Source organism: Siphateles boraxobius, unplaced genomic scaffold (genome assembly GCF_051911475.1).
Source record: "Siphateles boraxobius isolate OS27281-9 unplaced genomic scaffold, OSU_SipBor_1 228, whole genome shotgun sequence".
Taxonomy (NCBI): domain Eukaryota; kingdom Metazoa; phylum Chordata; class Actinopteri; order Cypriniformes; family Leuciscidae; genus Siphateles; species Siphateles boraxobius.
The window spans coordinates 82,501-95,000 of record NW_027508842.1 but is presented as its reverse complement, the minus strand read 5'-3'; the positions used below and the strand labels follow the sequence as shown (position 1 = coordinate 95,000).

Sequence of the window (12,500 nt, the reverse complement as noted above, 5' to 3'; positions counted from 1 at the left end):
TTTCAGCCGGCTCTGATCCGACCGGGCCATGAGGAGACTGAGCTGCCACGACACCTGATCCAGCTGAACACACACGGGGAACACACACCGGCAACACACACCAGGAACACAGGTGGCACGGTGAAAGATCTTCATATTCAGCAGCCATCAAACATTAATAACATATACAGTCAAACCAAAAACTATTCAGACACCAGATTTTGATTTTTTTTTTTACTAGTGTGTGCAGGACACTATAGACCCCTTTTCAGTTGGTTAACATTGTGATGTTTTTTTGTGGGCGGAGCTTAGGTGGTTGCAGAACGATTCCCCTGGCCGCTTCCCTAACGTTAGTTTGCAAGTTTTGTTAGCTTGTTTTTTAACAATGACTGGAGAAAATCTGATTTTATCTCAATGTGCAAGCTCACTCACTGTCCAGGACCGCGATTGTTATTTGCAAAAGTTAATTTTAACGGACGGAACCAGATTGGCCGACCCATACACGCTCACTCAATGGATGGACGATCTGACAGGATTAACATTAACGCTAGGCTACCTCCGGTTGAGTGGCCTGACTTCTACACCTATTCGATAGAGAAACAGAGCGTAAAGAGAAACTGAGGGCATATAAATCTTTAGATGCCTATAACTATGTGATGAATGGTCATGTACACGACTTGTGTGGTACGATCCGCAGTTCTGCCTATCCAGCGCCAAGAAGACGACAATGTAAAGAGTGACATAACGGTGCAATTTTAATGATGTGAATATTTTCTAGAAATCGAAATTCCAGATACAGCATATTCATTTTTCATTGATTCTTGCACTCAACAACACAACAAGATGACATTTAATAATAATAATAATAATTTGAGCTCCTTATTATGTAGCCGAATCTGTGCTGGTTTGTATTGGCCACCTGCAGTTTTCCCTTTGTTTTACCTCCAGCTAGCGCCGTGACCTAACTGTGACGTCGGCTCGAAATTGGTCTATATTTCATTTATGTAAGTGAGGAGAGCAAAATAAAGTAAACTGTGACATATTATACCCCAAAATTCTTCAGATTCACCAGACAGACCTCAGATTGGGTGAAATTTGGAGAACTGAGCAGAACTGTAGAGAACTGAGGAGAACCGAGCAGAACTGAGCAGAACTGTGGAGAACTGTGGAGAAAGGAGCAGAACTGAGCAGAACTGTGGAGAACTGTGGAGAACTGTGGAGAACGGAGCAGAACTGTGGAGAACTGTGGAGAACTGAGGACAACGGAGCAGAACTGAGGAGAACTGAGCAGAACTGAGGAGAACTGAGCAGAACTGTGGAGAACGGAGCAGAACTGTGGACAACTGTGGAGAACGGAGCAGAATTGAGGAGAACTGAGCAGAACTGTGGAGAACTGAGCAGAACTGAGGAGAACTGAGCAGAACTGAGGAGAACTGAGCAGAACTGAGGAGAACTGAGCAGAACTGTGGAGAACGGAGCAGAACTGTGGACAACTGTGGAGAACGGAGCAGAATTGAGGAGAACTGAGCAGAACTGTGGAGAACTGAGCAGAACTGAGGAGAACTGAGCAGAACTGAGGAGAACTGAGCAGAACTGAGGACAACGGAGCAGAACTGTGGAGAACTGAGCAGAACTGAGGAGAACTCAGCAGAACTGTGGAGAACTGAGCAGAACTGAGGAGAACTGTGGAGAACTGTGGAGAACGGAGCAGAACTGTGGAGAACTGAGGAGAACGGAGCAGAACTGAGGAGAACTGTGGAGAACGGAGCAGAACTGAGCAGAACTGTGGAGAACTGTGGAGAACTGTGGAGAACTGTGGAGAACTGTGGAGAACTGTGGAGAACTGTGGAGAACTCTGGAGAACGGAGCAGAACTGTGGAGAACTGTGGAGAACTGAGGAGAACGGAGCAGAACTGAGGAGAACTGTGGAGAACGGAGCAGAACTGAGCAGAACTGAGCAGAACTGTGGAGAACTGAGCAGAACTGAGGAGAACTGTGGAGAACGGAGCAGAATTGAGGAGAACTGAGCAGAACTGTGGAGAACTGAGCAGAACTGAGGAGAACTGAGCAGAACTGTGGAGAACTGAGCAGAACTGAGGAGAACTATGGAGAACTGAGGAGAACGGAGCAGAACTGAGCAGAACTGTGGAGAACTGTGGAGAACGGAGCAGAACTGTGGAGAACTGTGGAGAACTGAGCAGAACTGAGGAGAACTGTGGAGAACGGAGCAGAACTGAGCAGAACTGTGGAGAACTGAGCAGAACTGAGGAGAACTGTGGAGAGCGGAGCAGAACTGAGCAGAACTGTGGAGAACGGAGCAGAACTGAGGAGAACTAAGCAGAACTGAGGAGAACTAAGCAGAACTGAGGAGAACTAAGCAGAACTGTGGAGAACTATGGAGAACGGAGCAGAACTGAGCAGAACTGTGGAGAACTGAGCAGAACTGAGGAGAACTGAGGAGAACTGTGGAGAACTGAGCAGAACTGAGGAGAACTGAGGAGAACTGTGGAGAACTGAGCAGAACTGAGGAGAACTAAGCAGAACTGAGGAGAACTAAGCAGAACTGAGGAGAACTAAGCAGAACTGAGGACAACGGAGCAGAACTGAGGAGAACAGAGCAGAACTGAGGAGAACTAAGCAGAACGGAGCAGAACTGTGGACAACTGTGGAGAACGGAGCAGAACTGAACAGAACTGTGGAGAACTGAGCAGAACTGTGGAGAACTGTGGAGAACTGTGGAGAACTGTGGAGAACGGAGCAGAACTATGGAGAACGGAGCAGAACTGAGCAGAACTGTGGAGAACTGTGGAGAACTGTGGAGAAAGGAGCAGAACTATGGAGAACGGAGCAGAACTGTGGAGAACTGTGGAGAACGAAGCAGAACTGAGGAGAACTAAGCAGAACTGAGGAGAACTAAGCAGAACTGAGGAGAACTAAGCAGAACTGTGGAGAACTATGGAGAACGGAGCAGAACTGAGGAGAACTGTGGAGAACTGTGGAGAACGGAGCAGAACTGAGCAGAACTGAGCAGAACTGTGGAGAACTGTGGAGAACGGAGCAGAACTGAGGAGAACTGAGCAGAACTGTGGAGAACTGAGCAGAACTGAGAACTAAGCAGAACTGAGGAGAACTAAGCAGAACTGAGGAGAACTAAGCAGAACTGTGGACAACTGTGGAGAACGGAGCAGAACTGAGGAGAACTGAGCAGAACTGTGGAGAACTGTGGAGAACTGTGGAGAACTGAGCAGAATTTTGGAGAACGGAGCAGAACTGAGCAGAACTGTGGAGAACTGAGGAGAACTAAGCAGAACTGAGGAGAACTAAGCAGAACTGAGGAGAACTAAGCAGAACTTAGGAGAACTAAGCAGAACTGAGGAGAACTAAGCAGAACTGTGGAGAACTATGGAGAACGGAGCAGAACTGAGGAGAACTGAGGAGAACGGAGCAGAACTGAGCAGAACTGTGGAGAACTGTGGAGAACTGTGGAGAACGGAGCAGAACTGAGGAGAACTGAGCAGAACTGTGGAGAACTGTGGAGAACTGAGCAGAACTGAGGAGAACTGTGGAGAACGGAGCAGAACTGAGAACTAAGCAGAACTGAGGAGAACGGAGCAGAACTGAGGAGAACGGAGCAGAACTGAGAACTAATCAGAACTGAGGAGAACAAAGCAGAACTGTGGAGAACTGTGGAGAACTATGGAGAACGGAGCAGAACTGTGGACAACTGTGGAGAACTGAGCAGAACTGAGGAGAACGGAGCAGAACTGTGGAGAACTGTGGAGAACTGTGGAGAACTGAGCAGAACTGTGGAGAACTATGGAGAACGGAGCAGAACTGTGGACAACTGTGGAGAACTGAGCAGAACTGAGGAGAACTGTGGAGAACTGAGCAGAACTGTGGAGAACTGTGGAGAACGGAGCAGAACTGTGGAGAACTATGGAGAACGGAGCAGAACTGTGGACAACTGTGGAGAACTGAGCAGAACTGAGGAGAACGGAGCAGAACTGAGGAGAACTGTGGAGAACTGAGCAGAACTGTGGAGAACTGTGGAGAACTGAGCAGAACTGTGGAGAACTATGGAGAACGGAGCAGAACTGTGGACAACTGTGGAGAACTGAGCAGAACTGAGGAGAACGGAGCAGAACTGAGGAGAACTGTGGAGAACGGAGCAGAACTGTGGAGAACTGTGGAGAACGGAGCAGAACTGAGGAGAACTGTGGAGAACTGAGCAGAACTGTGGAGAACTGTGGAGAACTGTGGAGAACTGAGCAGAACTGTGGAGAACTGTGGAGAACTGAGCAGAACTGTGGAGAACTGTGGAGAACGGAGCTGAACTGTGGAGAACTAAGCAGAACTGTGGAGAACTGAGCAGTACTGTGGAGAACTGTGGAGAACGGAGCAGAACTGAGGAGAACTGAGCAGAACTGTGGAGAACTGTGGAGAATGGAGCAGAACTGAGGAGAACTGAGCAGAACTGTGGAGAACTGAGCAGAACTGTGGAGAACTGTGGAGAACTAAGCAGAACTGTGGAGAAGTGAGCAGAACTGTAGAGAACTGTGGAGAAATGTGGAGAACTGAGGAGAACTGTGGAGAACTGAGCAGAACTGTGGAGAACTGAGGTGAACTGAGCAGAACTGAGCAGAACTGAGGAGAACTGAGCAGAACTGAGGAGAACTGAGCAGAACTGTGGAGAACTGAGGTGAACTGAGCAGAACTGAGGAGAACTGAGCAGAACTGTGGAGAACTGAGCAGAACTGAGCAGAACTAAGCAGAACTGTGGAGAAGTGAGCAGAACTGAGCAGAACTGTGGAGAACTGAGCAGAACTAAGCAGAATTGTGGAGAAGTGAGCAGAACTGTAGAGAACTGTGGAGAAATGTGGAGAACTGAGGAGAACTGAGGAGAACTGTGGAGAACTGAGCAGAACTGTGGAGAACTGTAGAGAACTGTGGAGAACTGAGGAGAACTGAGGAGAACTGAGGGGAACTGTGGAGAACTGTAGAGAACTGTGGAGAACTGAGGAGAACTGAGGAGAACTGTGGAGAACTGAGCAGAACTGTGGAGAACTGTAGAGAACTGTGGAGAACTGAGGAGAACTGAGGAGAACTGTGGAGAACTGAGCAGAACTTTGGAGAACTGTGGAGAACTGTGGAGAACTGAGGAGAACTGAGGAGAACTGTTGAGAACTGTTGAGAACTGAGGAGAACTGAGGAGAACTGAGGAGAACTGAGGAGAACTGAGCAGAACTGTGGAGAACTGAGCAGAACTGTGGACAACTGAGGAGAACTGAGTAGAACTGTGGAGAACTGTGGTGAACTGAGGAGAACTGTAGAGAACTGTAGAGAACTGAGGAGAACTGTGGAGAACTGAGCAGAACTGTGGACAACTGAGGAGAACTGAGTAGAACTGTGGAGAACTGTGGTGAACTGAGGAGAACTGTAGAGAACTGTAGAGAACTGAGGAGAACTGTGGAGAACTGAGGAAAACTGAGGAGAACTAAGGAGAACTGTGGAGAACTGAGGAGAACTGAGGAGAACTAAGGAGAACTGTGGAGAACTGAGGAGAACTGTGGAGAACTGTGGAGAACTGTGGAGAACTGAGCAGAACTGAGCAGAACTGAGCAGAACTGATGAGAACTGTGGAGAACTGTGGAGAACTGAGGTGAACTGAGCAGAACTGAGCAGAACTGAGCAGAACTGAGGAGAACTGAGGAGAACTGTGGAGAACTGTGGAGAACTGAGGAGAACTGAGCAGAACTGACCTTCTCCGGAGCAAATATCCCGTGTCGGATCTTCTCCAGCACTTCTGGCCCAGATGAAGCCCAGACCTGACTGAAGACTTCTGCTTTCTCCGGCGCCAGGCTGATGTTCTCCAGATGCTGTCTGAGCGCCAAGGGTTTAACACTGTGATACACGGCCTGGACAACAGATACATAACTCATGTTCAAAACCAGTTACAAACCAGTTCCTCACACGTGGAGATGTGTGTCTTTCACACTGTAACAGGGTTAAAGCAGTCATTTTCAGTTGGAGCGTTAAAAATGATTAACCTAAGGAAAAAATCCTCCATGCACTTTTATGATGCATAGATGGACTTTTATCATGGATAGACGCACTTTTGAAATGAGATTGGAAATGAGCTTGAATGGGCTCTTCGCCAGACTAACTTGCACAGCAAATCTAAATTTGCTGGAAATTCGTCTGGGTTTTCCCAGGCTAAGAATGTGCAGCACCTGCTCAAGGATGAAGGACACGGTTTCCAGGAGCAGCCGAAGAGTCTGTTTCTCCAGAGAGAGAGCGATCATCAGCTTCTCCTCCTCTTCCTCACTGAAAGAGCGCTCCTGCACACACACACACACACACACACACACACACACACACACACACACACACACACAGCGATCATCAGCTTCTCCTCCTCTTCCTCACTGAAAGAGCGCTCCTGCGCACACACACACACACACACACACACACACACACACAGCGATCATCAGCTTCTCCTTTTCCTCACTGAAGGAGCGCTCCTGCACACACACACACACACACAGCTATCATCAGCTTCTCCTCCTCTTCCTCACTGAAGGAGCGCTTCTGCACACACACACACACACAGCGATCATAAGCTTCACCTCCTTTTCCTCACTGAAGGAGTGCTCCTGCACACACACACACACACACACAGCGATCATCAGCTTCTCCTCCTCTTCCTCACTGAAGGAGCGCTCCTGCACACACACACACACACACACAGCGATCATCAGCTTCTCCTCCTCTTCCTCACTGAAGGAGCGCTCCTGCACACACACACACACACACAGCGATCATCAGCTTCTCCTCCTCTTCCTCACTGAAGGAGCGCTCCTGCACACACACACACACAGCGATCATCAGCTTCTCCTCCTCTTCCTCACTGAAGGAGCGCTCCTGCACACACACACACACACACACAGCGATCATCAGCTTCTCCTCCTCTTCCTCACTGAAGGAGCGCTCCTGCACACACACACACACAGCGATCATCAGCTTCTCCTCCTCTTCCTCACTGAAGGAGCGCTCCTGCACACACACACACACACATACACACACACACACATCATATTTTTTTTTTTTATTTGTTGTTTTTCTTTAACCTTTTATGGAGCTCCGTCGAATTGATTCATTAGTCCTTGATTTTCTTCTTTTCAACTCATTTATAAACAAGCACTTTCTATTTTTATATCATGGGAACTTATCCTCGCTACTATTCCTTATAAAAAAACAATCGGATTACTTTGATATCGCTACTTAGATCCAACTTTGCGAATCAACATTTCACGCGTGGCCTCGCGCCTACCGACCGTCTTATTTTACACCCGTTTCACTGAAAGGATACAGGTTATATCCAGCATTTCAGTCCTAAATTAGTAGTGATATTGGTAGTATCACTACTAATTTACTGTTCATCTGTTATAATGGCGAACATATCGGATGTGTGTCTAACGTTACCTCTGAGTGCAGGTGAGGACACATTCGAGCTGCTTTCGGTACGATTGGAGCTGGAATCGGTGGAGAAACAGATCCGTGGTCTGCTGGAGAAACAAGCCGAGCTGCGGGATCGGCGATCAGCGCTTGAAACGTCACGCGCCGATGCTCACAAGTCAGTGGTGAGTAACTTTTTGACTCCGACTTCGTCTACTCCGTGCGTTTCTCTGCCCAGGAGGACGCGATCATCTCTGCCTTCATTCACTCCGGCACCGAGGCAACACCATGGACCCTGGGTGATCCCACAGCGAAAGACACGAGCCAGGACCAGAGCAAGAACCTCACCGCCCCTCCCGGTCTTCGAGATCTCCACCCGGAACCGCTTCTCCCCCCTTCGCGAGTCGGAACGCGACGACGCCGTGATCATCGGCAGTTCCATTGTCCGTCATGTCCGTGCTACCTCAGGTAAGGGTACGGTGCGCACTCACTGCTTTCCTGGTGCTCTTGTTCTTGATGTCGCCGCACAGGTTCCCGAGATCCTGAATGGTGACGAGCGCGTCGGAGCTGTCGTGCTGCATACGGGAGTGAATGACATCGGGCTGCGGCAGACGGAGGTTCTGAAGAAGGACTACAAGAGCCTGATCGAGACGAAACGCAGCACGGCGCCTGAGGCAACGATCATCGTGTCTGGACCGCTTCCCAAGTACCGACAAGGACAGGAAAGGTTCAGTAGATTATTTGCACTAAATGAATGGTTAATGTCATGGTGTAATGAACAGAAACTGCTCTTTGTAAATAATTGGGATCTGTTCTGGGAGCGACCTAGGCTCTACCGTCCTGATGGCCTGCACCCCAGCAGAATCGGAGCGGCTGTTCTGTCGGACAACATCTCTAAGACGTTACACACCATATGACTAGAAAATCAAAGTCCAAATCACAGTCTTTGCTGTGCCAAATTAATTGATATAAGTAGTGTAGAACATTATATAGAAACTGTGTCTATTCCTCGTTTAGTGAGGCCATATAATAAATCTACTGTAGGATCTAGGGAAAATCTTATTGTAATTAAACCTGAAAATCTAAATATCAGTGAACAAAAACAATTTCTAAAGCTAGGTCTTCTAAACATTAGATCGCTCACACCTAAGGCGGTTATTGTAAATGAAATGGTCACAGATAATAGTTTCGATGTACTTTGCCTTACTGAAACCTGGCTTAAACCAAATGATTATTTCGGTCTAAATGAGTCTAGTCCACCAGGATACTGTTATAAGCATGAGCCCCGTCTGATCGGTCGTGGCGGCGGTGTTGCAACAATCTATAGAGATATTCTTAATGTTACTCAGGAAACAGGTCACAGGTTTAATTCGTTTGAAGTACTTGTACTAAATATTACGCTCTTAGATGTAAGAAAGAAATCCCTATTATCTCTAGCCTTGGCTACTGTATATAGACCTCCAGGGCCCTATGCTGATTTCCTAAAAGAGTTTGCATACTTTCTCTCAGATCTATTGGTCAATGTCGATAAAGCAATAATTGTTGGACACTTTAACATACACGTAGATAACACAAATGATGCGTTAGGGACTGCGTTTACAGATTTATTAAACTCTTTTGGGGTCAAGCAAAACGTCAGTGGTCCCACTCATCGTCTAAATCATACACTAGACTTAATTATATCATATGGAACCAATCCAACTGATATAAATATTATACCGCAAAGTGATGATCTCACTGATCATTACATGGTATCTTGCGTAATACGTACTGCTGAAATTTGTCATGTTGCGCCACGTTATCGACAGGCAGAACAATCCTTCCAACCACTATAGATAGATTCTCAAATAGCTTACCTGATCTATATCAGCTGCGCAGTGCACCCAAACAAACAGATGAACTAGAGGAAATGACTAGCAGTTTGAGCACCATTTTCTCAAGTACACTAGATATTGTTGCACCAATTAGATCAAAAAAGGTTAGAGAGAAAACTAAAGCACCATGGTACAACAGTGCTACGCATGTTATCAAGAGAGAAACTCGTAACTTAGAGCGTAAATGGAAACAAACTAATTTAGAGGTCTTTAGAATCGCGTGGAAAGACAGTATGTCACGTTATAAAAAGGCTCTAAAAGCAGCCAGGGCTGAGCATCTCCACAAACTAATAGAAAATAACCAAAATAATCCAAGGTTTTTATTTAACACCGTGGCTAGACTAACAAATATACAGACATCACCAGAGCAAAATATTCCGTTGATTTTAGTAATGATTTTATGAACTACTTTAATGAGAAAATAGAAAGCATCCGAAACACAATTGTAAATATACAATCCTCTATGATGTCTTATGATTCAGCCTCAATTATCGCCCCTCTAGAACAACTACACCGCTTTACAACTGTAGGACAGGAAGAGCTAAATAAACTTATCATTGCATCGAAACCAACAACATGTTTATTAGATCCAATACCCACTAAACTACTGAAAGAAGTGTTACCTGTAGTGGAAGAGCCTCTTCTTAATATTATTAACTCGTCTTTATTTTTAGGTCATGTTCCAAGAATATTCAAGCTGGCAGTAATACAACCTCTCATTAAGAAACCGCAATTAGACCCAAAATAACTTAGCAAATTACAGACCCATCTCAAATCTTCCATTTATGTCTAAAATACTAGAAAAAGTTGTGTCCGCTCAATTGTGCTCTTTCTTGCAAGAAAATGATATCTATGAAAAATTCCAGTCGGGATTCAGACCGCATCATAGCACAGAAACTGCGCTAGTTAAAATAACAAATGATTTACTTTTAGTTTCTGACCAAGGCTGTATCTCAATACTAGTTCTACTCGATCTTAGCGCTGCGTTCGACACTATCGATCATAAAATACTCTTGGATCGACTACAAAACTACACTGGTGTTCTGGGACAGGCATTAAGCTGGTTTAGATCGTACTTATCAGACCGTTATCATTTTGTCTGTTTAAATGGGGAAAAATCAAAGATAACGTCAGTAGACTATGGAGTGCCGCAAGGATCGGTGTTAGGCCCTCTGCTATTCTCAATATACATCTGCCACTTGGTAATATTATAAGAAAACATGGAATTAATTTCCACTGTTATGCTGATGACACTCAATTATATATCTCATCACGACCAGATGAAAACACTAACTTATCAAATTTGACAGAGTGTCTCAAAGATATAAAATGCTGGATGACGCGTAATTTCCTGCTATTAAATTCAGATAAAACGGAGGTACTACTTATTGGTCCAAAAAACTACCCACAAACTCACTTACAATACAACTTTAATTTAGAAGGTTGTCCTGTTACTTTATCCACTACAGTAAAAGACCTGGGTGTTATACTAGACCGCAACTTGTCTTTCGAAAATCATATTTCATATATTACAAGAACAGCCTTTTTCCACCTTAGAAACATTACAAAGCTACGTAACATGCTATCTGTTTCTGATGCAGAAAAGTTAGTTCATGCATTCATGACCTCGAGACTAGATTATTGTAATGCTTTATTAGCTGGTTGTCCTGCATCCTCAATAAACAAGCTACAGTTAGTGCAAAATGCAGCTGCTAGAGTTCTTACTAGATCAAGAAAATATGATCATATAACACCTATTTTATCATCTCTACACTGGTTACCTATTAAGTTCCGTATCAATTACAAAGTATTACTACTGACCTATAAAGCCCTAAATGGTTTAAAGCCCTGATATTGTTCGAAGCTCTGACTCGCTGTCCCAGTTTAAAACTAGATTAAAGACGCATCTCTTTAGCCAAGCATTTACATAATGCTTACCTTTTATACCACTGCTGAATCAGTTCGAATGCATTTAATATTATAAAACTTGAAGAGTCTGTAGGTTATTTGTATAGGTTGCATAGTATTTACAGTCATTACGTTCCTGTGTATATTGCGTGAATGACGGGTGGTTGGGTAGATATTGTGTTTTGCGGTAGGTGGTATGCCATACGCAACCGTTGCCACTGAACCTGCATTAACGACGACAGTGGGGCTCGACAGCCTTAGTCAAACGGGTCGGCGCGTATGGTTGGGTTGCGGAGAGATTGTGAGATTGTGGTTGGGTCTCAGCAGCAGGAGGGATGTAGAGGTCAGTAAGCAGGGCTGAGTTGAGTGGGGGACGGAGGGGGGTGACTCTGGGACGCAAGAATCACTGTCTTCATGTTTTTTATCATTTAGCCCGTGTTATGGAAATCATTATGAACAGCAGCTATGCTAATTATTTTCCCTTTTTGCTTTTCTGCTGTTATCTCGGGACGCGAGTCCCGAGAAAAACGGCGTTCGTCAGCTCCAGTTTGTATCCAGCCTTTCACAGAGACTTCAGATACCCCAATCACAAAGCCTGTGAAGAGACGACTCAACACCGGCGATATGGACCCTCTATGGTGGACGGCACTGATCCTCAACAACTCGTCTCAACACCGGCGTGATTACTTGGACTTCTAAAAGATGGAAATGGATAAATATTCTAAATGTTCCGATCCAATCTGACTTGTAATGCTGCCCGAATCATAAATCATGCACTGTTCCTTCGTTGGCCAGAGGAGAACTGGCCCTCCGACTGAGTCTGGTTTCTCCCAAGGTTTTTTTCTCCATTCTGTCACCTGATGGAGTTTTGGTTCCTTGCCACTGTTGCCTTGTCTTTTGGCTTGCTTAGTTGGGGACATTTAATATTCAATAATATTATTGATCTGCCTTGCTTAAGGTGGACGTTGACTCAATTTTCTTTTAGAAACAAACTCTGTTATATTATTTTCATGTTATCACTGTGAAGCTGCTTTGATACAATCTGTATTGTAAAAAGCGCTATATAAATAAAGGTGACTTGACTTGACACACAGCGATCATCAGCTTCTCCTCTTCCTCACTGAAGGAGCGCTCCTGCACACACACACACACACCACACACACACACACACACAGCGATCATCAGCTTCTCCTCTTCCTCACTGAAGGAGCGCTCCTGCACACACACACACACACCACACACACACAAACACACACACACACACACAGCAATCATCAACTTCTC

The 12,500-nt window shown here is 45.5% G+C and overlaps 1 protein-coding gene across 1 annotated transcript in view; it reads right to left on the bottom strand.

The window, feature by feature from the left end:
- commd10 (COMM domain containing 10) overlaps positions 1-12,500 on the bottom strand; it is a 23,064-nt gene that overhangs the window by 9,760 nt on the left and 804 nt on the right. Inside the window, exons 3-5 of the mRNA XM_077240391.1 lie at positions 6,210-6,317; positions 5,739-5,894; positions 1-63 (exon numbers count right to left, since the gene is read on the bottom strand). The exon at positions 1-63 is cut by the window's left edge and continues 45 nt beyond it. Coding sequence (XP_077096506.1) covers positions 1-63; positions 5,739-5,894; positions 6,210-6,317 — 327 coding nt within the window. The remainder of the gene's footprint in view (positions 64-5,738; positions 5,895-6,209; positions 6,318-12,500) is intronic.